Source organism: Salvia hispanica, chromosome 2 (assembly GCF_023119035.1).
Source record: "Salvia hispanica cultivar TCC Black 2014 chromosome 2, UniMelb_Shisp_WGS_1.0, whole genome shotgun sequence".
Lineage (NCBI taxonomy): Eukaryota > Viridiplantae > Streptophyta > Magnoliopsida > Lamiales > Lamiaceae > Salvia > Salvia hispanica.
The window spans coordinates 38,566,916-38,592,127 of NC_062966.1; the positions used below are offsets into that span (position 1 = coordinate 38,566,916).

At 36.0% G+C, this 25,212-nt stretch overlaps 4 protein-coding genes and 1 pseudogene across 5 annotated transcripts; 2 read left to right on the forward strand and 3 right to left on the reverse strand.

The window, feature by feature from the left end:
- The first annotated feature begins 1,955 nt into the window (after window positions 1-1,955).
- On the forward strand, window positions 1,956-7,835 carry LOC125207344 (exportin-T). 2 transcript variants are annotated; one of them, XM_048106641.1, is made up of 14 exons: window positions 1,956-3,874; window positions 3,984-4,073; window positions 4,153-4,242; window positions 4,380-4,484; window positions 4,774-4,833; window positions 5,066-5,128; window positions 5,205-5,300; window positions 5,584-5,748; window positions 6,158-6,331; window positions 6,433-6,498; window positions 6,577-6,675; window positions 6,905-7,051; window positions 7,248-7,413; window positions 7,494-7,835. In XM_048106641.1, the coding sequence occupies exons 1-13, from the start codon at window positions 2,144-2,146 to the stop codon at window positions 7,335-7,337; spliced, it is 2,976 nt and encodes a 991-aa protein (XP_047962598.1). In that variant the 5' UTR covers window positions 1,956-2,143; the 3' UTR covers window positions 7,338-7,413; window positions 7,494-7,835. The 2 variants fall into 2 exon arrangements, with proteins under 2 accessions (XP_047962598.1, XP_047962597.1); XM_048106640.1 differs by having other exon boundaries at window positions 1,957-3,874; window positions 7,504-7,835.
- A 1,276-nt stretch (window positions 7,836-9,111) lies between these two features.
- LOC125207716 (serine/threonine-protein kinase RIPK-like) lies at window positions 9,112-11,202 on the forward strand. The gene is made up of 5 exons (XM_048107181.1): window positions 9,112-9,508; window positions 9,603-9,738; window positions 9,820-9,953; window positions 10,047-10,170; window positions 10,423-11,202. Exons 1-5 carry the CDS (start codon window positions 9,122-9,124, stop codon window positions 10,971-10,973), a joined length of 1,332 nt encoding a protein of 443 aa, XP_047963138.1. The 5' UTR covers window positions 9,112-9,121; the 3' UTR covers window positions 10,974-11,202.
- A 4,413-nt stretch (window positions 11,203-15,615) lies between these two features.
- On the reverse strand, window positions 15,616-17,791 carry LOC125207442. The gene is made up of 2 exons (XM_048106785.1): window positions 17,005-17,791; window positions 15,616-16,906 (listed from the first exon to the last, which is right to left on the reverse strand). The coding sequence occupies exons 1-2, from the start codon at window positions 17,748-17,750 to the stop codon at window positions 15,739-15,741; spliced, it is 1,914 nt and encodes a 637-aa protein (XP_047962742.1). The 5' UTR covers window positions 17,751-17,791; the 3' UTR covers window positions 15,616-15,738.
- A 3,470-nt stretch (window positions 17,792-21,261) lies between these two features.
- Window positions 21,262-22,419, reverse strand: LOC125206976 (annotated as a pseudogene).
- A 5-nt stretch (window positions 22,420-22,424) lies between these two features.
- LOC125207443 lies at window positions 22,425-23,417 on the reverse strand. The gene is made up of 2 exons (XM_048106786.1): window positions 22,620-23,417; window positions 22,425-22,539 (listed from the first exon to the last, which is right to left on the reverse strand). Exons 1-2 carry the CDS (start codon window positions 23,398-23,400, stop codon window positions 22,520-22,522), a joined length of 801 nt encoding a protein of 266 aa, XP_047962743.1. The 5' UTR covers window positions 23,401-23,417; the 3' UTR covers window positions 22,425-22,519.
- Window positions 23,418-25,212: the final 1,795 nt, after the last annotated feature.

A 25,212-nucleotide genomic window follows, 5' to 3' on the forward strand; every position in this document is an offset into this window, starting at 1 on the left:
AGTCCCGTTTTTTCATTTTAGTCCGTCCGCGAATAGGAGTCCCGGTTCACTTTTACCATAAATGGTAATAGGGTCCCACCTCCACCTAACTCATTCCACTCACATTTCATTTAAAACCAATATATACAAGCGAGACTATTATTCCACTAACTTTTTTGCACTCATTTTTTTTAACATTTCTTAAAATCCGTGCCGCCAAAGAATGAGACTCCTAATGGCGGACAGATAGAATATAATCTAATTCATTTTTTTCTTCTCAAGTTTGAAACTGAGAGGGACATGAGTCGGAGCTGTTGTCAGTCCCGGTGCGGCAGCTCCGCCCAACCCTTGGAAGTTGAGGTTAATTTACGTTATTCGCTTGCCATCTCATGAATTAAATATAATACATACCGAGATATAATCTTCAAATTGAGCGGTTTCTAAGTGAAATGCAAATATTGTTATAATTTAAGTTAAGGGATTTACTTGAAAAATCGACAGTGGCAATTTTGTCTACTTTCCTACATAAAAAAAATCCAAAGAACTCGAATAAGAAATTCAATCTTTTCTTGCATCGAATGTAGTTTTTTTTTTTTTACTAACTGGTGAGGTTTTCTGTAGAATTTTCTTCTATGAAGACTGTATCCTTATATCACTTATTATCATGAATGAAAAATGGTTTAATTTTGAAAGAGTATTATTAATATAGTAGGAATGGTAAATAAATCAATGCATTTAGGTGCTATTCGGTTGTTTGATGAATTAAATAAAATTGACTTATATAAATGTTATTCAGTTTGATTTCAGTATTTAATTTTAAGATAATAGATTAGTGTTCATTTAAAATGAGGTACCAATTTAATTTTAGACAATCTAAGCTCAACTTAAAGTTATAAGACACCAATAAATTTTTTTATGAACAAATTCAGTTGAACATTAGCATAAACCCAATACTCCCTCCGTCCCGGATAATTTATCCCATTTTTCCATTTCAATTCATCTTACATAATTTGTCCCATTTCACTTTTTTACCATTTTTGGTAGTAGACTCCATATTCCACTAACTCATTCTCATTCACAGTTTATTATAAAACTAATACTCCCTCCGTCCCAATAAATATGAAATGTTTGCTTTTCGGCACAAGATTTTATGTAGTGTTGTTTTGTGAGTTAAGGGTGTCTCCAGTGGTGGACGTCCCACTCGCCCCTCCACTAGCCCTTCCCATGCCATATCAGCACTAGCCCTTCCCATTCCACTGCCACATCACTAGCCCTTCCCCTGCACTAGGACTTCCCGCAATAAAATTAATAAATTCACAATTAAAATTAAAATTTGCGGAATTAAAATTTACATAATTAAAATTTCGACACGAGCCGTATTTATAGAGTTAAAAAAAAAAAAAAATTCAGTGGGACGTCCGAGTGGGACGTTCTACCCACGCCACAGTGGCGCCCGTCAGATAAGACGTCGAGCTGAGGGGCGAGGCCATCGCAGGGGCACTCGGGACGGGCGTGGGCGCCCTTCCCGCCCACTATGGCGCCCGTCATCCCCGACGGGCGAGTGGGAAGAGCGCCATTGAAGATACCCTAAATAAGAGAGAGTAAAGTAAGAGAGAGGAAAAAGTATAGATAAAATTATTTATATTTTAAGAAACGTTTCATTTTTAATGAGACAATCCAAAAAGGAAAATGTTTCATTTATACTGGGACAGAGAGAGTACTATATAAAAACTGATCCCATGTTCCATTAACTTTTTCAACACCCTTTTCATTATATTTCTTAAAACTCGTGTCCTGTCAAAATGAGATGAATTATCTGGAACGGAGGGAGTATAAATTTATGAAAATCTAATTAAACATAAAAATTAGGGAAGGCTTTGCCTCGAATTTAGGATAGTGGGAACTATAAATTAGGATCCCTTGAAAATCCACCGTCTTCACTTTTCTTCTCTTCTTCCACCATTGCTGAATCTCTTCTCAAACCCAACCTCTAAAACAAAAAATATCGTCGATCAAAGCTCTGGAGCCTCTGTTCGTCCGATCAATTCGGTAAACAAGTGGATAAATTGAGTTTATTGGTACAACTAAGCTGAGTTAGCAATCGGGATTTTGGTTTTTGAGGGTTTGGAGTTCTGATTCTAGGGTTTAGGGTTTTTGGCGAGTGATGGATGATCTCGAAAAGGCGATTCTCATAAGCTTCGATGAATCCGGCACAATTGAATCGCTGATGAAATTGCAAGCAGCTGCCTTTATCCAGCAAGTTAAAGACGAACCTTCAATCAGTAGCATTTGCATAGAGAAGTTTTGTGTGTCGAGCTTAGTGGAGGTTAAGTTTTGGTGCTTGCAGTGCCTCCATGAGATTCTTCGAGTTAGGTACTCGTCAATGTCGCCGGAGGAGAAGGGTGTGATTCGGAAATCCGTGTTTTCGATTGCGTGTGGCGAGCCTGTCCACGCGAGTGATGCTAATTCGGCGAGGATTTTCGAGAGCCCGTCGTTTGTTAAGAATAAGCTTGCTCAGGTTATTGTAACGTTGATTAGTTTTGAGTATCCGGAAATGTGGTCGTCTGTTTTTGTTGATTTCTTGAATAAATTGGGTAAGGGAGCTGCTGTGATTGATATGTTTTGTCGGGTTTTGAATGTGATGGATGATGAGTTGATTAGCTTGGATTATCCGCGTAGTGGGGAGGATGTGACTGTGGCGGGGAGGATTAAGGATGCGATGCGAGTGCAGTGCGTGCCTCAGATGGTTAGAGCGTGGTATGACATTGTTTCGATGTATAAGGATTCAAACCCTGATTTGTGTTCTAGTGTTCTGGAGTCAATGAGGAAGTATGTTTCGTGGATGGACATAGGGTTGATAGCGAATGATGCGTTCACGAAGTTGCTGTTTGAGCTTATGTTGGCGGAGGGGTTACCGGATCAGCTTCGAGCTGCTGCATCTGGCGCTGTTCTGGCAGTGGTGTCGAAAAGGATGGAGTTTAAGTCAAAGCTTGCTCTTTTGCAAAGCATTCAGATATCTAGTGTTTTTAGGTTGGTTACAGATGATAGTGGCTCGGAGTTGGTGTCTGGTGTGGCTGCGTTGCTCACGGGCTATGCAGTTGAAGTTCTGGAATGTTCGAAGCACTTGAAGCCGGAGGATGGTAGGGAGGTTTCAGTAGAGCTTCTGAATGAGGTTTTGCCATCAGTTTTCACTATCATCCAGAACGGTGAAGTTGATTCGACATTCAGCATTGTGCAGTTTCTCTCAGTGTATGTTGGCACAATGAAAAACCATTCCACATTGACAGACAGGCAGCTGCTTCATTTGAGCCAAATATTGGAAGTGATCCGCGTGCAGATCCAGTTTGATCCCATGTATCGAAATAATCTGGATATATTGGACAAGATTGGGCAGCAAGAAGCAGATAGTATGGCAGAGTTTCGGAAGGATTTATTTGTTTTACTCCGTAGTGTAGGTCGTGTTGCACCAGATCTGACTCAGGTATTCATAAAAAACTCATTAGGAAATTCTGTGTCATCATCAGAAGATAGAAATGTCGAGGAAGTTGAGGCGTCTCTTTCCTTATTTTATGAGCTTGGCGAATCACTAAATGTTGATGCTATGAGGACTGGTAGTGGCCTACTTGGTGAACTGATACCGATGCTGTTATCAACGCGATTTCCTTGCCACTCCAATAGACTTGTTGCGCATGTTTATTTGGATACAATAACAAGATACATGAAGTTTGTAGCAGAGAATACACAATATATTCCAGTTGCGCTGCAGGCCTTTCTTGATGAGAGAGGTATACACCATCCAAATGTCAACGTCAGCAGAAGGGCGAGCTATCTCTTCATGAGGGTTGTGAAATTGCTAAAAGCAAAGCTTGTGCCTTACATTGAGACGATCTTGCAGGTAGCAGTTCGACTTCCTGACTTTCTTATTTTGTTTCTGCAGCACATGCTTTAAAAGATGGTGTTATATTTTGGTCTCTCTGACACATTTTATGCATATCAAATATCAGAGCCTACAGGATACAGTTGCCCAGTTTACAAGAATGGGCAGGGTCTCAAACGATGTTTCAGTATCTGAAGATGGAAGCCACATTTTCGAGGTCAGCTTTATGCATAGAGGCTTTTGATTCAATAAGATAGTTGGTTTAGTATCTAATGTTGTCTTTTTTGTTCTCTTAGGCAATTGGCTTGTTAATTGGGATGGAAGATGTACCCCGTGAGAAACAATCTGATTATCTCTCTTCACTGCTGACGCCTCTTTGCCAGCAGGTCAAAGTTGGCATATGACAGTATTTTTTTAAAGTTACAGTGGGGTTTGGTAGCAGCAGAGAAGTTTTCATTTACCTTTTTTGAATCTGTAGCATGGCGGAAAAACCACGCTAAATTGCAATTTTATGCTTTTGCAGGTTGAGCTGGCCATCTCAAATGCTAAGCCTCAAAATCCTGAAGAGTCTCTTTTGCAGATCGAAAATATGCAGCAAATAGTTATGGCTATTAATGCTCTTAGCAAGGTGTTCATCGAGATCTCAAATTTATCACTTCATATTGTGCATGCTCGGTTTAGTCTATTTTTATTTCATGATTGTAGTGTTAATAGGTAAATGAAATATGTCTAATTAATGATGCCACATTTTATTATGAAGATTACCACATTCTTAACAACATATATATTTTATTATGTTACCATGATAAAACATACTATGTGGCTGTCTGGGAAGTTTGTTTCCATTCTTCTGGTTTTGGGTCTGTATTAAACTGTTTTATGCAAATATTTGCTATAAATTTCTTTTGTGTGATTAGGGCTTCAGTCAGCGTCTGGTAACTACCAGCCGCCCTGGAATTGGTCTCATGTTTAAAAAGGTAATTTCAAATCAACTAGTAAGTTATGAATTTTCTATTCTTCTTTGTGTACTTGATTTAGTTATATCTAGTGTGGAAAAAGTTGAATTTGTTGGAGAAATGGCAATGTATTAATTGATAGCAAGCTTTCTCCCTTGTTCTCAATGCCATCAAACCACCACACACCCATTCTTTTCCACTCCCTCACAATATGCATACGTTATAATTTATAGTGCCTTACTATCTGTTCCAGACTTTGGACATACTCCTGCAAATCCTTGTTGTCTTCCCGAAGGTAGAACCCTTGCGAAGTAAGGTAAGAATTGCTGTTCTCTCCACTTGAATTGTCATATTTCATACACTTTCTATCTAATGTCACATTGTTATTCTAGGTTACATCTTTCATTCATCGTATGGTGGAGACTCTAGGACCTTCCATATTTCCTTGTCTTCCGAATGCACTGGGCCAGTTGTTAATTAATAGTGAGGTATAAGAATTTGGTTCTTCATTTTTCTCAAATCTTATACTTGTGTTTCACATGTTCTGAAATAAATGGTAGATATTGTACCCTTTTGCCTTCTTTGTTTTGAACTTTTTGATGTGTCCGTGATTATATATGATGATTCTGCATTTGCTGCTACATATTAACATGTCTAGCTAGGATACTGAGTGTGCATGTTTAACCATCAGGCTTGTATGTTTGGATGCAATTTTTTGTATGGAAATATACTCTCAACTAGGGTATCATTGTTTATAATACTTTGTTGCAGCCAAAGGAATTGGTGGGTTTTCTTGTACTGCTTAATCAGCTCATCTGCAAATTTGGTACTGAAGTCCGTGACATCTTGGAATCTGTCTACCCTGTTATTGCTAGTAGGGCATTCAGTATTCTCCCAGCGAATGATATTCCATCAGGGCCGGGCAGCTGTGGTGAGGTATGTGAACTAGTTTCCGATATTTGAGCCGATACGATCGAAATTACCTTTGCATGGAGTGTGCATTCGAATCATTTACAGAAGATAAGCAGTTGGACCACTTATGAGTAATATGTAGCCTCTCCCTCTCTCGGCCTAAAGCTTAGAATTCGTGAATACAGCTTTAATCATAGTGCTAGGAAAATCACCTTGAAACATAAGATTATAGATTCCATTTGATTTTATCTTCGTGCTTTTTTTAATTTTTTAATTTTTTTTTTGTGTGTGTGTGTGGAGCTAAGCCTCCGAGCTATTAGATATGCATTAAATTCGATGTATCAGTTAGCCTGATGTCTCCTTTAATGCAAATCTCTTCATTGCAGCTCACTATCAGCTGTGTTTTGAATCTCAATATGGATTTTTGTCTCAGGAAATTCGCGAAATGCAAGAGCTTCAGAAAACATTCTTTGTATTTCTGAATGTTATTGCTACACATGAGCTATCATCAGTCTTCCTATCCCCTAAAAGTACTCCGCACCTGGATTTGATGATGCAGTTGCTGTTATATAATTGTTGTAATCATAAGGATATCATTGTTAGAAAGGTAGAATGCAAAATTCTTGGATTTTATAAATTTGCTTACAAGCTTTTTACTCTGATGTAGTGTAATGTGGGTTTTTATAAATATTCTTTGTAATCTTTCAGGCATGTGTTCAAGTGTTCATTAGGCTAATCAAGGATTGGTGCGCCGGTCCTTACGGAAAAGAGACGGTATCTTACTTGGAGTGTACACCTATTATTTATGCTTTGCAACCTATTTAGAATGCTGAAAGTAGGTATATTTTTCAGTTGCCTGGTTTCCAGAGGTTCATAATCGAGACATTTGCAGTCAATTGCTGTCTCTACAGTGTGCTGGATAAATCCTTTGAGTTTCGCGATGCAAATACTGTAAGCTTATTGCTTAGATTTTAGACATGTACTATCAATTTCCTTTTTCCATTCATCGATTAAACACTATAGCACTTATGAATTCCACCAAATAACGTACGCGTATAAGTATGTAATCTCTCCATATCTCATCTATGCTCTGCTTCTTCTCATCGTGTTTTCTTCTTCTGTTTGTCCTTTGCCTCGCCTAAACTAATCCACCTTTTCTTCTTGTGGCATTGTTTGACAGATCCTCTTGTTTGGTGAAATAGTAACAGCCCAAAAGGTCATGTATGAGAAATTAGGCAATGATTTTCTCCTTCATTTTGTATCAAAGTGTTTTCCGAGTATTCATTGCCCTCAAGACTTGGCAGAGCAGTATTGTCAAAAGCTGCAGGTACTATCTAATGCTTTCAACACTTTCCTCGTTGGCCTACGATTTATTTAAACAGGTCATTTAGAGTTAGATAATTCTCAACTTCCAAAAAGACAATAAATTAATTCAGCAATTTTAGATGGCGACAGTAGCATTTCGCTAACTGTTCTAGGCAGCATGATGATTTGAAGTGGTGTTGTGTTGTGTTTGTTATTAGGGCAACGACGTCAAGGCACTGAAGTCCTTCTACCAGTCCCTCGTAGAAAGGTTGAGACCACTACAAAATGGCAGCTTGGTTTCCAGATAACAGAACGTCCCGCTCCATGTAATACTAAACATCCTAATGTTACAGCTGCTGCTCTTCGATATCTATCCCTAAAAAGGTTCGTCCCGGTCACTTTCTTCTCGAGAATCCATTTAAGAACTTGATTTAAATGTGTGACAAACTTGATTTAATTGCCAGAAACTTGCAGGTCTCTTTTCGTGTAAATATCATTCGTTTGTTATTCCCAATTTTGTTTCGTTCGCATCATTTGGGAGAGAGTATCAGCAACCAACGCGCCCAAGATGATGACTCTGGACCTCAGTTTCTACGTTCCATATATCAAGGAAATGGTAGATTCTGTTTTTAAAACGCTACATTCCCGTTATTTCCATCCCCCGCCCTCCTCAGGCGGGTTTAGTGTGAAAAATTAGCAGATTTTGTTTTCGTTAACTATTTCCTACCTTCATTCCATTCATTCATTTTATATGAAGCGATTGCATACATAATCGAGTCGAGCTGCTTCCACTACACTCAGCTTCATGTTATGGAGTGTGAATGAGGTTGTTGCTAGAGGTGAATCTTTGCTAGTTTTGATTTTTTTTAATAGTAGTATTATTATTAGTCAATAAAATCGAACTATTTGCTAATAATAGTTAAATTAGATTAAATCTTAGCTGGATAGAAATCATTACACATTATGTGATGCTTGAATTCAATATTGTTTCCACACGGCAATAGAAATTAATTTTGGCTCTATGACACATTGTAACAACCATAATTTTTAAAAAAATAAAGTAGACTATTTCGAAAATTCTCCCCATGTTTTGTAAGCATTTAATTTAACTCAATACTTGTATTTATACAAGAGATCATTATTGCAATGCAACTTGTCTTAAAATATGGAATTATTTGAGCGAAGTTGAAAAAAATGAGTCATGGGTATAGGTTGACATTGTTAAAAATAAAAGGCATAATATAGAAATAAATTGGTTGCAAGTTAAGACTCGACTTATTATACCAATTTATATGTTGTCATAATTTTTTTTTTTGCCAATTTCTATAATATATTGCAACTTATTGTATATGGAAACAAAGCAAGGTTCAAAATTTCAACTGCAAATATCATAAATTGTCAGAACATTGAAAAACATTATTTAAAATATACTATGAAATTATTACAAAATTACAACTAAATTAATCTCTTTATTAAATTATAGTTGTATCGGATTCTTCTTTGATCATCTTGCTTACAGTTGGATCATCTTATTTTTAAGCAAAAAAAACTTATTTAATCTCATTTTTTTGTTCCATCTAGTACTATATTTTATCTTTATAATTAAACATATTAATTTCTATTCTATAAAACTTACTAAATACCACAAATTTCTTAAATTTTGTAAAAAAAAAATTGTATCAAGTGGAATATTTGAATCCATGACAATGACCACAACCAAATCTCCCAACATATAACAAATACTCATTCTAACAAAAAAACATCTAATATGAACAAACACAAAAAATTTCAACTCAAAGCAATTCTTCCCCCCAATAATGACCATACCATACAACTTGTCACCCCATACACTAATTCAAGAAACACACCATGGAAACTATATTTAGCCTTTTTGAAGCCTGACTTCCAACACTCCACACAAAACTAGTTTCCTCACTAAACAACTTTTCCAAGTCAAGCCAACAATTCCAAAAGACAATAATGTTGGAAAAAGATACATAGACTCCCTTCTCTTCTCCCCACAATACATATCCCCACCCACTCATTCAATCTTTCAAACTTCAAACACCAAATAATTTCAAAAGAGAAAGAGATGGGAATCAAGAACAAGACACTAAGATGGATTCTCCCCTCTTGCTTCAAGCCCACAATCACCCACAAAATGGATCCAAGAATCCATGTCACAATTCACAACTCCAACTCAAGAATCTCCCTCTTTGACATAAGTGACCCTTCCTCACCTCTCTCCCTAAGTGACCTCTCCAACTCCAAAATCTCCTCAAATCTCCACATCTTCACACACTCTGAGCTCAAACTCATGACCAGCGACTTCTCCTCCGTCAACTTCCTCGGCGAGGGCGGCTTCGGGCCCGTGCACAAGGGCTTCGTCGACGACAGGTGCCGGCCGGGCCTCGCCCCCCAGCCCGTCGCCGTCAAGCTCCTCGACCCCGACGGCGATCAAGGCCACAGGGAATGGCTGGTGAGGATCCCAACCATTCCCCGTCCTAATATTTTTTTTTTTTCAAAAACAGACCTTTGGCATCAGACATTAACTCTACTTTTGTCTTAAACAGACAGAAGTAGTCCTTCTTGGGCAACTGAAGCATCCGCACCTCGTGAAACTGTTGGGATATTGCTGTGAAGACGAGCACCGGCTTCTCGTCTACGAGTACATGGCCAGAGGCAATCTCGAAAACCAACTATTTCGAAGTAAGTTCCGTTACATCTCGTGTTTTCACTATCATCGAAACGAGACAGAGTAATTCACGTTTTTCCTCGATTTTTCCACAGGATACACCTCGCTAGCGTGGGATACTCGGATCAAGATCGCACTTGGGGCCGCGAGAGGATTAGCATTCCTCCACGGCGAAGAGAAACCAGTCATCTACCGTGATTTCAAGACTTCCAACATCCTCCTCGACTCTGTAAATTCCAAACTCTTTCCTTTCCAACACTTCTCAATCAACTCAATTATTCTTTGTCCTAACATGGTTTTAAACATTTTCTCTTACTACTAGGATTACAACGCGAAGCTGTCCGACTTCGGGTTGGCCAAGGATGGGCCAGAGGGAGACAAAACACACGTGTCAACCCGTATAATGGGCACCCACGGCTACGCTGCACCAGAGTACGTCATGACAGGTAATAATAACCATCAGAGTCATGTCTGTCCCACATCGACTTAGTAAATGTTCTTAAGGACCTTTTAAAATAACTAGCAAAATATATGAAAATTTGTAAAATTTACAATTTTATAATAGTAATAAATAAATTAAAATACCAAATTACACTATTGCCCTCATACATGGGAAACATAATAGGAAAATCAAATGTTGTAAATTAAGACTCACTTATAATAGTTATTGTGTTATAACATGTTGCCCCATATTATAGGGCACTTGACAACAAAGAACGATGTGTACAGCTTTGGAGTAGTCCTGCTCGAGCTGCTCACTGGGAGGCGCGCCACAGACAAAAAGCGTCCTCCCAAGGAGCAGAACCTCGTTGACTGGGCTAAGCCCTACTTGAAGGACCACCACAAGCTCGGGTCCATAATAGACCAGCGCCTCGAAGGGCAGTACTCGAGCGAAGGAGCAAGAAAAGTAGCCGCATTGGCTCACCAATGCCTTAGCCACTCCCCTAAAACTAGGCCAACCATGAGCCATGTTGTCATGGTCTTGGAGCTCATCGCGCAGCTCAGAGACGCGCCCTTTGTCTACATCGCGCCTGCACAAGGCAGGGCGGATGCAGAGGTCAAGGAGGATGAAGAGGAAGACGAGGATGAGGGGAAGGCGAAGAAGGAGACGGGGCGGAAGCAGAGGAGGAAGAGAGGCTATAGACACAAGCATCCCATACCCATAAGGGCTCATGGGGTCTATAGTGATACTCATTTGTATAGAGCTTTCAAGAATGAGATGATTGGTTTAAGGATTGAAGGGAGATAAAAGTGGAAATTTGAGATAATTCTTTGTTGATTTTGATGTACATTGGTTGTGTAGAAAATTTTGTACAATTTCTTTGATGACCCTTTTGTTAGTGGAAAAAAATCAAGAATTTGTCATTTTTGATCATTTTAATAGGGTTACCTTTTTGGGTTGTTTTAGGAGATTAATGTTGAGAAGTGTTAGTTTTTTTTAGACATGTTTCCTCCAAACATTGAAGTATTAATGTATTGTAGCAACATCAATGTCACAACTTTCCTCTTCCACTAACCTAAATTCTTACTTCAATAGCAATACTCTCGAGATTGGACATGACATGAAAAATTGGACTATGTTATACTCCATCCGTTCCATAGTAATAGAGACATTTCATTTTGCGCACTCAGTTTTGAAAAAGCCATTATAAATAGTTAAAGTGGAGAAAAAGTAAAGTAAGAGAGAGAATATTGTAGATAAGATTCTTCTCTATATTATTCTTTCTCTTACTTCACTCTCTCTCCACTGTAACTATTTATTATCATTTTTTCAAAACGAGTGCAGAAAATGAAATGCCTCTATTACTGCGGAACGGAGGGAGTATTATCTCTAGGTAGACTGGGCTCGTGCAACATAGGCCGTATTTAAATTCTCCAAAAATTACCGACCGAGCCAAACTAGGGCTATGGTGTAGTTATCATTCTCGGTAAACTTTGCTCGTCAATTCCTAACATTGAACATTTTTACACTCATCAAGAAAAAATTTGAGATCGATATATATATCTAAGACACCAAAGTGGGATTGTAACAACATGAGGAGACTTAGGCTGCTAAGGACAACTATTTTCAAGTGGAAACATGTTGGCTCACATCTAGACTTTGGAAAAGCATACATTATTTTTTACTATCTTTCTTCATTTTTTTTTCTAGATATCATCAGCTTTTATTGTCATTTCACTAGGAAAAATAGACTCGAGGTCGTGTATGTTGAAATTAAAGTTTTTGTTGTATATAATTTCTCAAATTAAAGAATCATTATGGAGGAAGACTTGGAAAGCATTCCATGAAGAAACGTATGACGTTTCTTATTGAGGTCCATGTATTTTTAGGCCAATTACGAAAAAAGTAAGTCTGAAATTTGACCTACTATATTTTTTTAAATCTTTGGTTATTTTAATAAATTATAGAAATTCCCTAGGTTCACCTCCCTATTTAAAATGCATTATGAATTCCTTGAATGTGATATTTGAATTGTTTTATAAATTATGGAGTCCTAACTGTGTTGACTTCTATCTATGCATAATTGTGAAACACACACTGATCAATCATGAAAAAGAAAATGTTTCATCTATTTCACCATAACTGAAACGATGTTTTTAAACTTTGAGATTTAAGAAATTACTCCATCCGTCCACGAATAGGAGTCCCGATTGAGTTGAGTGCAGATTTTAAGAAAAGTTTGAGTGTAATAATTGAAGTGTGTGATAGTGGAATGTTGGATCCATTTATATTATTATTTGCTTTATTCTTTGGAATAATGAAATCTAATATTAAGAGAGAGAAATTGCAATCAAAGTTTTTTTTTTTTTTTTTTAATTTAAAATTAATTGCAGCTTCTAAATTAAGGGAACAGTGGGGTCATTTTTTATACTTCCAAGATAAAATGTCTAACCGGGACTCCTAATGGTGGACGGATGAAAATGGCCAACCGGGACTCCTATTCGCGGACGGAGGAGTAATATTTAGTGAGTTAAGTGGAGAGATAATGAATCAAAAGAAAATAAAATTAATAATTTTAAAAAAATAGTTAAAGCAAGCAGAGTAGGACAATCCAAAACAAATTACAGCTTAACTACGGTGGACCGAATAAAGTACATGAGAAATATTTAACCACTTCATTATGGTAAATAATTTTGAAAAAAAATAATAAAACTAATTTAAAAAATAGTTCGTTATTTACTCTTTAACTGCGATGACTCGAATCTCGACCTATTAATTAGAAGAAGAATTTTATTTACTAAGATGTGTTTTATCACTCTACGCTCTAACATTTAGTATTCCCTCCGTCCCGCTTTAGGAGTCCCGGTTGAGTCGCACATGTTTTAAGAAAAAAATGTTTAAGTGTGTAATAAATAAATATTGTAGTGGATGTTGGGATCCACTTTTAATTGAGTATCCAATAAATAAATATTTTAGTGGATGTTGGGACCCACTTTTAACACTTTTTTATTAGTTGTAGTGGATGTTGGGACCCACTTTTAACACTTTGTATGCATTTTTTATTAGTTTATCTCAATCGGGACTCCTAAAGCGGGACGGAGGGAGTATACGTAATCTTGTTTATTTATTTTCATCTTCCTTCTAAGTATTTAATTACTATGTCCTAATCCAAATTCTTGGAATTTGACATGTATTAAACTTCTTATCTAAACAATGACTTCTTCACGTGACTTGACAAAATAGGTAAACAAATTTACTTATAACTTTTAGATTCAAATGATACAAGTCGCCTTCATATAATCGTTTGTACAATCAGTTTCTTGTTTTGTACCTTAGCGGAAAGAGTTAGGCAATTTTCTTTGCAATTACACAAATTGATTACGTTATTATATAATGACATTTGATTAAAATCATGTCACCGACCAATCACAGTAGAATTTTGGCAAAGGAGAACTTTCTAGGTTATCAAGAGTGGGTCACCTTAAAGTTGCCTAATACTAATAATTAAGTATTTATTTTATATTAAATGTCATGTAGGTAAAACTTTGACAATGGCTATGCAAAAAAACTACAAATATGTGACTCTGGTTTATTTAGATCTTATAGCACTAAATTAGACTTATGGGTTAAAGAATTCTAATCAGTACTACTTGTAGAGCAATTTTGGGTGTCACATAGATCTATTTCTTTTTTTTTTTTGGTGGGGGGGGGGGGGGGGGGCTTAAAATTTGGATATGGTATTTAGTGATATAAATTTGTGTTAAAATGACAACCCCTCTTAAAGTGACACCGAGACACCACTTATACAACAATATTATAAATGTTACACAGTAATATTACAAACACTACACAGCAATCTATAGATTGTTGTATAGTGTGTCGGATATTGCCGGATAAAAAAAATTGCTTTATAAAGACCGGCAAATTGCTGGCCGTCTTTTTTGGGGGTCTTTTTTTTTTTGCCACATGGCAACTTATTATTCGTCTACGTGTACAAATGATTGGCTATAAATAGTGGTATGATGTTATTTTAAGGGGTGATGACACCCTAACATGCCCCTAGTGATATACTTATAAATATTTATGATGTCTGATCAAGTTTGTATCCAATCAGTATTAGTGTGTGTTGATCCTCTCTGTGTTGTTTTATTAGTTTATCTTGATTCCAATACCCTAAATATTTTTATTGACATCATTCTATTAGAAATTAATTAATATTTTAAGATTATGTTTTGTATTATTTATATAGCTCAATAAATGAATAAAATAATAAATTGAAATTTTGATTTGTATGTCTTTATAAAATTAATAGCATCAATAAAAAATTTTGAGATATTATTAATCAAATTAAATGTACAAAATAAAAATAATGAATTAAACAAAAATAGTGCTCACAGTCGATACTTACATTTGAATTTGGGCTTTAATTTCTTCATACCAGTTTTATTTCAATAAAGCTGGCCCACTTAATTAAATCCTTCCACTACATTTCATCAAAAAGATTTTCCCTTGGAAAAGCCCAATGCATTAAATCAATAATCTAAAGCATCAAAATCAAAATGTACATTTATTTTTTCTCTTTATTTTATTCATTTATCAATCCGTACATAAGTTTTAATACTAGTGGTTCTATAATTCATTTCATTTTTCAGTTTTATGTACACCAACTTTCATTTAGTGATAAATTTGCATAGTTTTTTTAATTTATTCGTAATATATATTACTGCTATATAGAGTAGTAGGTAATTAAATGACACTTGAATTTTTACTTGCAATTTCAAATAATTCCTTACATAGAAAAAATGTCACATATCAAGTATAGGTCATTTGAATTGATTTTCCTATTAAATCTCTACTATGACATGTTATATGGGATGACACTTCCCTCTTCTCTTAGTTGATTTTAATTATAGTGCTTTAAATTTTAATTCAAAGCATTAACAAAATTAATTTTTTTAGAATACACCCTCTCCCTCCGTCTCTAATAATTTATTACCATTTGACCGGACACGGGTTTTAAAAAAGTGAGTTGAAAAAGTTGGTAGCATGTGAGTCCAACTTTTATATATTAGTTTTATAATAAAATGTGAGTGTAAAATAGTTAGTGGAATATAGGGCCCACTATAAAAAATGGTAAAAGTGAAAGGTGACAAATTTTTAGGGACGAACGAAAAAGGAAATAAGTGACAAATTTTCAGAGATCGAGGGAGTACCAACCCTGTTTTGGCAAAAGTATTTTGTTTTCATCTACGTTTTTTATAATGCTTCATATATTAAATTTTAGAATAGTTGTTATTGTTGGTTTTATGGAATACAAGAGATAAAAAGCCGGGCGTAATACAACCCAAAAGGAATACAAGAGAAATAACTGAAACTGAATTACAAGGAGATCGAAACTATAAACCGTTGTTTATGTCTTTTTTTTTCCTGATGTTAATTGAATGGAAACAAATGAAATAATAACAAATATAATATATAGGTATAACAATACAAGAGGAAAGAGATAGACATGTGTATCATCATTCTAGACAGAGTACTAAACAAATGATCTGAAACATATAATTTCTCTCATTCATCCGACGGCCTTCATGTCCCCATATTCGATCATCTTTTCACCGCAGAAATAGAGACAAATGAAGAAGTTGCATAATGCACAGTAAAATCCTTGTTTTTCATGCCTATCCCAACCACAAATGTCGCAGCGGCGTTTTGTGGTGAGAAGTTGAAAGGTGAGAGGGTGTGGATGGGTTTCTGCATTCACATCATATTCCTGCCCCAACCTGATGTTTCTGAACCAGCCAGATGTAGTTTTAAAGCAATTAGGATGGAAGGATATATCGCAGGTGCGGCAGTGATACATCCAACTCCTGGGATTCATCTGTTTTTCGCATTGATCGCAGTAGAAATCCCCCGGACGGTTGAGAGTGGCGTCGTATGTCAACAGCAGCGGGTGGTGCTCGTCCCATCTACGGCTTCTGACTGACACAGGCAGCAACGCGCATCTGACGTGCACAATGAATTCACACGGGATGCTGCAACACCTGTAACAATCATAATCGTCTACATCTTCGCCACAGCCAGCAGCACACGACAAGCGCCGTCGATTGATATCCCTGCCTAGATCCGACTCGGTCACATGCTTGAGGAGATGTTGCGGGTGAAATGCGTGGTGAATGGTATCCGGCATACAACCGCATAGCATATCGACGTTGAAGTTGCACGCTGTGCAACTATAAAACAGCCCATTCGTAGCATTCTGACACACACTGCATATTGTGATCTGCCAAGGTCGAAGTTTGTCACAAGATAGGAGGTCCAGCGAGTGATGATAATCGTGGCGGTGGATTGGAAGAGACGGGACGTTAGGTGGCAAGTGAAAGCAAGCCAAGTGAAGATTGTATTTGCATTCACTGCAACTCATGTAGTAGTATGATGATGATGATATAGGAGTGATGCACCCATCACATATCAATTCTGATCTCACTCCATAATTCTCCTCATCTTGTTCTTCTTCTTCTTCTTGGCTTGGATCGCCAGATGAGACTAAAGTGAGTTGATGTTGGTGATGAATGAACTTATAGTATTTCACATTCACCAACTCAATGGATGGGCTTGAAGCAGGGAGGATGATGGGTGGTATCAATATTTCTCCTCCTCTTTGTCTCATCACAAACGGTGTAATTTGTTCCACGGCCACCTCATTCGTTGGAAGATGGACTATGTCTTTCCCAATGGATATACTTGCATAAATAATAGTACAATAATAATTTAGTAAACAAAAGGAAGGATGATGTAGTAAGTAATGACATGAATATAATGGTGTAAAAATAAAGCATACTCAATGACCCGAGGCTTCTTGTTGAAGGCGCATTTGATGTGGACAATATATCTGCAAAGTGGGCAATGATATATCCAATAGTTGGGTAGAAAAGATATGTTGCATACATCACATTTGTATTGAAGTCTGATGTATTCTCGTGGGACCTGAAAAGAGAGAGAAAGAGAGTGATGATGGTCTTCCCTTTTCAAGTGTTGAGGCAATGAAGCACATTTTTGATGGATCAAATATTGGCAAGCATCTTTGGTGCATATATAGGAACTCCCTTTGCGTGTGGCGCCACAAGCATCGCACTTGGAGGGACACCTTCCCCTCAACAACTTCAAGTCATGTTTGGGGTGACTTGGATGGCGTATGATGGCACGCCTTTGCTCATCAACGTCAGGGGTTGCTGCATCGATCAGATCACTGTCATGCGCGCATCTTAGGTGCATCTGGAACCAGCATCCTGAGCTTGTACATTTGTAGCCAATGCTCCAAATAGTCCTTTCACAAATATTACACCCCCTTAAATCAGGTTCGTGGCGTTGGATGAGGATGTGATGAGGGTGGTGCAATGGATGCCGTATCTCTCTCGCCACCGCTGCACATTCTTGGTGCAATAGGTTTGAATACTCACACCCGTCGATGCTGCATCCATAAGCTTGCTCTCCGCTACCAAACCGCACTTCACAACCGTAACAGTGATCTCCTCCACGAGTTTCCACCAGAGTAAGTGGATGCTCGTGGCTCCAATGATCAACCATCTCTGTTTTTTCCCACTCCTCCACCTCTATCTTTTTTTCTTTCTCACTCATTGTGTATTGTTATGACGAACTATCCCATCTTTCAAACATTTTATAGCAAAGAAAAAGCACACATCAATAAAATCATAGTACAAAACTTCCAACATCAGCAAAGAATAATGTATCACAACATCAAAAACATTTCACTCGAAGAATCTTCTTTTTCTTTGGCACTGTCTCTCTCTTTTTCATGTACTTATCTTTTGTGATATGTCTAATTTCACCTTGTGGAACAAAACAATCACTTTGCTTTTCTCTACTCTTTATCTTTGTTTTGTCTTTTGCTTTTCTCACAGTTCGTTTTTAGCCTTTTGCTTTTCTCGTTGGATTCAACTCAAAGATTGTTTTGCATTTCTTACTTGAGAATTGGATAAGGCATCATTATTGTTTTCTTCTTCTTCTTCTTCTTGGCTTCGATTGCCTTGAGGTGAAGACTTGAGTAAAGTGAGTAATGTTTTGTAACTAATTTCGGAAAAATGTACTGATAGACTATCCAATCTTTCAAACATTTTATAGCAAACATATAGCACACGCATCAATAAAATCACATAAAACTTCCAACAACAACAAAACATATCTGCTTTAAGGATTTATCTTTTTAAAAGCACAAACTGAATGATTCAGCTAGGTTTTCGAGTATATATCTGAATAACTTATGTTCCACAATATATATCAACTCACTCAAAACACCCTCAATAAAATTTCAATAGAGAAATGGGCATCAAGAAAATAATAATTAGATGGATTCTCTCATCTTGCTTCAAGCCCAAAATCACCCACAAAATGGATTCAAGAATCATTTTATTTTGCTTCAAGAATCATTTTATTAGTTTATTTTAATTCCAATACCCTAAATATTATTCTTGACATCATTTTTTTAGAAGTTAATAACATCTAAAAATTAGATTTTTTTTTTTAATTTTCTTTATATAATAAATCAAGATTTGATTCGTATGTCTTTATAAAATTAATAATTTCAATGACTTCTTCACATGACTTGACAATACAGGTAAATAAATTTACTTATAACTCTTGGATTTAAATGATATATAAGTTGCCTTCGTATAATCGTACTCCATACACTTGTAAAATCAGTTTCTTGTTTTGTACCTTAGGGGAAAGAGTTGGCAATTTCCCTCACTATTACACAAATTGATTACGTTATTATATAATGACATTTGATTAAAATCACGCCACCGACCACTTGCAGTAGAATTTTGGCAACGGAGAAATTTCTAGGTTATCAAGAGTGGGTCACCTTAAAGTTGCCTAATACTAATGATTATTTATTTTATGTTAATTGTCATGTAGGTAAAACTTTGACAATGGCTATGCAAAAAATCTAGAAATATGTGACTCTGGTTTATTTATATCTTATAGCACAAAAGACTTATGGGTTAAAGAATTCTAATCAGTACTAATAGTAAATCAATTTTGGGTGTCACATGATCTATTCTTTTTTTTGGATAGTTAAAATTTGGATATGGACTCGTATTTAGTAATATGTTTATAAATATTTATGATGTCTGATCAAGTTTGTATCCAATCAGTCACACCTGCATATTAGAGAGTAAAATGTACTCCCTCCGTCCCGCTTAAGATGACACGTTTTTCTTTTCAGTTTGTCCCAACTAAGATGATACATTTCTCCTTTTAGTGACCCTCTCTCTCCAATTAATAAACTCAACCATTTTTTCTCACTCCTATTAAAATATTCATCTTTCTTTATCTCTCTACTATAATACTTACACCCACCTTCTCTTTCTCCAATTAAACACTTTAACCAATAATTCCTAAAACCCCGTGCCAGCTAAGCAATGTGTCATCTTAGCTGGGACTGAGGGAGTAATACATATCTTATGTACACCATTCACGAGCAACACTTTCATTTAGTGTGTTTTGATCCTCTCTGTGTTGTTTTATTAGTTTATCTTGATTCCAATACCCTAAATATTTTTATTGACATCATTATATTAGAAATTAATTAATATTTTAAGATTTTTTTTTACTATTATCTATATAGCTGAAGTAAATGAATAAAATAAAAAATTGAGATTTTGATTTGTATGTCTTTATAAAATTAATAGCATCAATAAAATTTTTTGAGATATTATTAATCAAATTAAATGAACAAAATAAAAATAAAAATAGTGCTCACACTCGATACTTACATATGAATTTGGGATTTAATTTCTTCTTACCAGCCCAGTCCTTTTATTTCAATAAAGCTTGCCCACTCAATTAAATCCTTCCACTACATTTCATCAGAAAGATTTTCCCTGGAAAAGCCCAATGCTTCGAATCTATAATATAAAGCAGAGTAAATGCTAAAATTGGTCATAAACATATGTATTATGTTTTATGATTTTGGTCCTATATTTTATATTTTGAATTTTTATATCATTAACATTTCAACTTATATCATAATTAATCCTGCACGAACTGTTCCGTTAGTTTTTAACAGGATTTAATCCCGATTTTGACCAAATTAAACTGTTAATTATAATTATTTACTTCCTAATTATATCCTTAACTCTCTTTATTTTAAACATAAATCAATCCGTACGTAACAAATAAACTAGAAACTTAGTAACGAACCTTAATACCAGCTATTTTGACAAAAATAACATACTACTAGTGGTTCTATAAGTTCTAACACCTAATTCATTTCATTTTCATTTTTCATTTTTATGTTCACCAACTTTCATTCAGTGATAAATTTGCATAGTTTTTTTATTTATTTATTCGTAATATATATTACTACTATATAGAGTAGTAGGTAATTAAATGGCACTTGAATTATTACTTACAATTTCAAATAATTCCATATATAGATAGAAAAAATGTCACATATTATGTATAGGTCATTTGATTCGATTTTCCTATTAAATCTCTACTATGACAAGTTATATGGATGAGGCATACCTCTTCACTTATTTATATTTTAATTATAATGCTTTAAATTTTAATTCGAAAAATTAATTTTTAGAATACACCTACTCTACTGACCACTAATGTCACATCGAATCTCGCATTAAATTTGAGATTAATCAAATGTGTAGTTTTTAGGAGTATTTTATTCAGTAACCAATCCGTACAATAATTAATACCAGCCTTGTTTTGGTGCTTCATATATTAAATTTTAGAATAGTTGTTATATCTAATCACATAATCTCAATAAGAAAAAAGAATGTAAAACAATCACCCCTAAATTCAATTAAAGAAGCTGCTTCATTTCTCACTCTGTCTCTCTCTATTGCTTTATTAACAGTTACTACTAATTTTTCTCTTTATCTTTGTTGATGTCTTTTTCTTTCCCAACAATTTGTTTTGTCTTTTGCTTTTCTTACTTGCTATGGTTAAGCCATCATGCCGGCTCGTGCTTCATCTCTTGTGGTTAGTTCTTAATCATTTGAAATGAGTAGTGTGTTAAGTTAGTAGTAGTATTTTTCACAGAGATTACATTCAGCCATTTCAAACAAATGAAATAATTACACATAGAAATAGAATACATATAAGAATACAAGAGGAAAGAGGTACTAAGCGAATAATCTGAAACATATGATTTTCTGTCAATCAATCAATAGCCTTCATGTCCCCATTTTGGATCATGTTATACCCGCAGTTGTAGAGACAAATAAAGAAGTTGCAAAATGCACAGTAAAATCCAATCCATTCATGCCTATTGAAATGACAAATGTCGCAGCGGCGTTTTGTGGTAAGAAGTTGAAAGGTGAGAGGGTGTGGATGAATTGCGTCATTGTTCACATATTCCTTCCCCAACTTGATGTTTCTATACTTTCTGGATGTAGTTGGAAAGCATTGTGGATGGAAGGATATATCGCAGGGGTGGCAGTGATACATCCAAGTCCTGGGATTCATTTTTGTTTCGCATTGATCGCAATAGAAATCTCCAGGACGGTTGAGAGTGGCGTTGTACGTCAACAGCAGCGGGTGGTGCTCGTCCCATCTACGGCTGCTGACTGATGCCGGCAGAACATCGCATTTAACGTGCACGATGAAATCACATGAGCTGTTGCTGCACCTGTAACAATCATAATAGATTATGTTCGTCGTCACAACCAGCAGCACACGTCAAGCGCCGTGACTTGGCGTCTGTATATAGATCCGACTTGGTCACATGCTTGAGGAGATGTTGCGGGTGAGCTGCGTGGTGTATGGTATCCGGCATACAAGCACACTTGATATCTACTTTGAAGTTGCACTTTGTACAACTATAAAACAGCCCATTAGTATCATACCTCACACACACTGCAATATTGGTACTCTCCCAAGGTCGAAGTTTGTCGCAAGATCGGAGGTCCAGCGAGTGATGATCATCATGTTGGTGGTGGGGTGAAAGAGAAGAGAGCAGTGGTGGCAAGTGAAAGCAGGCAATGTGAAGATTGTATTTGCATTCACTGCAACTCATATAGTAGTATGATGATGATGAAGATATAGGAGTGATGCACCCATCACATATCAATTCCGATCTCACTCCATAATTCTCCTCGTCTTCTTCTTCTCCAAGGATTTGAGGGTGTTGAGATGTGGATGAGACTAAAGTGAGCTGATGTTGGTGATGAATGAACTCATATTTTACATTCACCAACTCATCATGCAGCAGCATTAGGTATGATGATGGGTGGTATCAATGTTCCTCCTCCTTCTTTCTCTCATCACAAAAGGTGTAATGAGTTCTTCAACCACCTCATCTGTTGGAAAATGGATCATGTCCTTCCCAATATCTCTGTTGCACATAAAAAAAACACATGTCAATAATCAAGGACAATCTAACAAGTAATGACATGATGTAGAAATAAATTATACTCAGTGATGCAGTGATGCGAGGCGACTTGTTGAAGGCACACTTGACATGGACGATATATCTGCAGAGTGGACAATGATATATCCAATAGTTGGGTAGAAAAGATATGCTGCATACATCACATTTGTAGTTAAATATGATATATTCTGGTGGGACATGAAAAGAGAGAGAAAGAGAGTGATGATGGTCTTCCCTTTTCAAGTCTTGAGGCAATGAAGCACATCTCTCATGGATCCAATACTGGCAAGCATCTGCAGTGCATGTATAGGAACTCCCTTTGTAAGTGGTGCCACAAGCATCGCACTTGAACGAACATATTCTCGTCCAGAACTTCAAGTCATGTTTGGGATGACTTGGATGGAGTATGATGGCACGCCTTTGCTCATCAACGTCAGGGGTTGATGCATTGATCAGGTCACTGTCATGCGCGCATCTCAGGTGCATCCGGAACCAGCATCCTGAGCTTGTACATTTGTAACCAATCCTCCAAATAGTCCATCCACAGATATCACACCACCCTAAATCAGAATCATCAGGTTCATGGCATTGGATGAGGATGTGTTGAGGGTGGTGCAATGGACGCCGTATCTCTCTCGCCATCGCTGCGCATTCTTGGTGCAATAGTTTTGAATACTCACACCCGTCGATGCTGCATCCATAAGCTTGCTCTCCGCTACCAAACCGCACTTCACAACCGCAACAGAATTCTAATTCACGAGTATCCACCAAAGTAAGTGGATGGTCGTGGCTCCAATGATCAATCATCTCCTTCTCATCCTCCATCTCTATCTTTTTTTCTTTCTCACTCATTATGTATTGTTATGACAATTTATCCCATCTTTCAAACATTTTATAGCACACACATCTATAAAATCACACTACAAAATTTCCAACCTCAGCAAAGAATAATGTATCACATCTTCAAAAGCATTTTACTCAAAGAATCTTCTTTTTCTTTGGTACTGTCTTTCTCTTTTTCATGCAATTATCTTTCTGTGATGAGTCTAATTATATTCTCAATTAACAGATTGATTTTTGAGTGTATAGCTGTTATATGTAATACAATATGGAAAAAGAATGTAAAACAATCACAACGTAATCAAATAATCACTTTGCTTTTCTACATCTTTGTCTTTTGTTTTTCACTTTAACTTTGTTTGTCTTTTGTTTTTCTAACATCTTTGTCTTTTTGTTTTTTCTCTTTATCTTTGTATTTCTCACAGTTTGCTTTTCTCATTGAATTCAGAGCAAAGACTGTTTTGCATTTCTTAATGCTATGAAAAGCCCGGGAGTGTTGGATTATCCATCATTGCTCATATTTTTTATAGTAATAGATTGTCGTATATTTTTCAGGCTAAACACCACATGAATAACTTGTATAGTGTACTACTATTTCAAATAATAAATATTCTGTTGTGACAGAATAGAGCAATTGTGTAATCGAGATAAATTTGCGTAATTTTTTTATTTATTTGTAATATATATTAATGCTATATAGAGTAGTAGGTAATTAAATGGCACTTGAATTATTACTTACAATTTCAAATAATTCCATAGATAAAAAAAATGTCACATATCATGTATAGGTCATTAGATTGATTTTCCTATTAAATCTCTACTATGACAAGTCATATGGGATCAGGCATTCCTCTTCACTTAGTTATTTTTAATTATAGTGCTTTAAATTTTAATTCAAAGCATTAACAAAATTAATTTTTAGAATACACCTACTCTACTGACCACTAATGTCACATCGAATCTCGCATTAAATTTTAGATTAATCAAATGTGTAGTTTTTAGGAGTATTTTATTCAGTAACCAATCCGTACAATAATTAATACCAGCCCTGTTTTGGCAAACTTTGTTTTCATCTACGTCTTTTATAATGCTTCATATATTAAATTTTAGAATAGTTGTTATATCTAATCACATAATCTCAATAAGAAAAATGAATGTAAAACAATCACCCCTAAATTCAATTAAAGAAGCTTCTTTTCTTCTTTCTTTGTCTCTGACACTTAATTTCTCTCTTTATCTTTTGTTTTTGTCTTTTACTTTCCTAAAAGTTAGTTTTGTCTTTTGCTTTTCAGTTTAGATTCAGCTCAAACATTGCTTTGCATTCCCTACTGCTATGGAAAGTCTTGAGAGTTGGATAAACCATCATTGCTAGTAATAAATTTGAAGACTTGAATAGTAAAATCAACTAGATTCATGCTTTTGAGGATTTCTCTTTTATAATCACCAACTGAATGGATCATATAGTTTTAGATTCGTGCTTCATCTCTTGTTGTTAGTTCTTAATCATTTGAAATAAGTAGTGTATTAAGTTATTAGTAGTTGTATTTTTAACGGAGATTCAAATTAAAGGGGAGTGTAATATTGCTAACTCAATACTCTATTCTAATTGCTAACTACAACTAAATAATAGCCATTAGATATTCAAATTAAAGGCATAGATCATCAACTCTTAAATGTCGCAGTAGAAACGCCGGACGGGTTTGGGGTGGCGCGACGGGGAGCAGCAGCGGGGGGTTGGTCCCATCTACGGCTGCTGACCACGAGGCAGGAAGGATTGACGGGACAATGAAATCACAT

Bases quoted from the DNA above. Each gene is read 5' to 3' on its own strand.
- LOC125207344 (XM_048106641.1), top strand. From the start codon at position 2,144: ATGGATGATCTCGAAAAGGCGATTCTCATAAGCTTCGATGAATCCGGC. The intron at 4,243-4,379 runs GTCAAAGTTGGC...ATGCTTTTGCAG, and splicing joins TGACGCCTCTTTGCCAGCAG to GTTGAGCTGGCCATCTCAAA. The intron at 6,676-6,904 runs GTAAGCTTATTG...ATTGTTTGACAG, and splicing joins AGTTTCGCGATGCAAATACT to ATCCTCTTGTTTGGTGAAAT.
- LOC125207716 (XM_048107181.1), top strand. From the start codon at position 9,122: ATGGGAATCAAGAACAAGACACTAAGATGGATTCTCCCCTCTTGCTTC. The intron at 9,509-9,602 runs GTGAGGATCCCA...TGTCTTAAACAG, and splicing joins AAGGCCACAGGGAATGGCTG to ACAGAAGTAGTCCTTCTTGG. The intron at 9,954-10,046 runs GTAAATTCCAAA...TCTTACTACTAG, and splicing joins CCAACATCCTCCTCGACTCT to GATTACAACGCGAAGCTGTC.
- LOC125207442 (XM_048106785.1), bottom strand. From the start codon at position 17,750: ATGGTTGATCATTGGAGCCACGAGCATCCACTTACTCTGGTGGAAACT. The intron at 16,907-17,004 runs GTATGCTTTATT...TATTTATGCAAG, and splicing joins AAGAAGCCTCGGGTCATTGA to TATATCCATTGGGAAAGACA.
- LOC125207443 (XM_048106786.1), bottom strand. From the start codon at position 23,400: ATGGAGGATGAGAAGGAGATGATTGATCATTGGAGCCACGACCATCCA. The intron at 22,540-22,619 runs GTATAATTTATT...TATGTGCAACAG, and splicing joins TCGCATCACTGCATCACTGA to AGATATTGGGAAGGACATGA.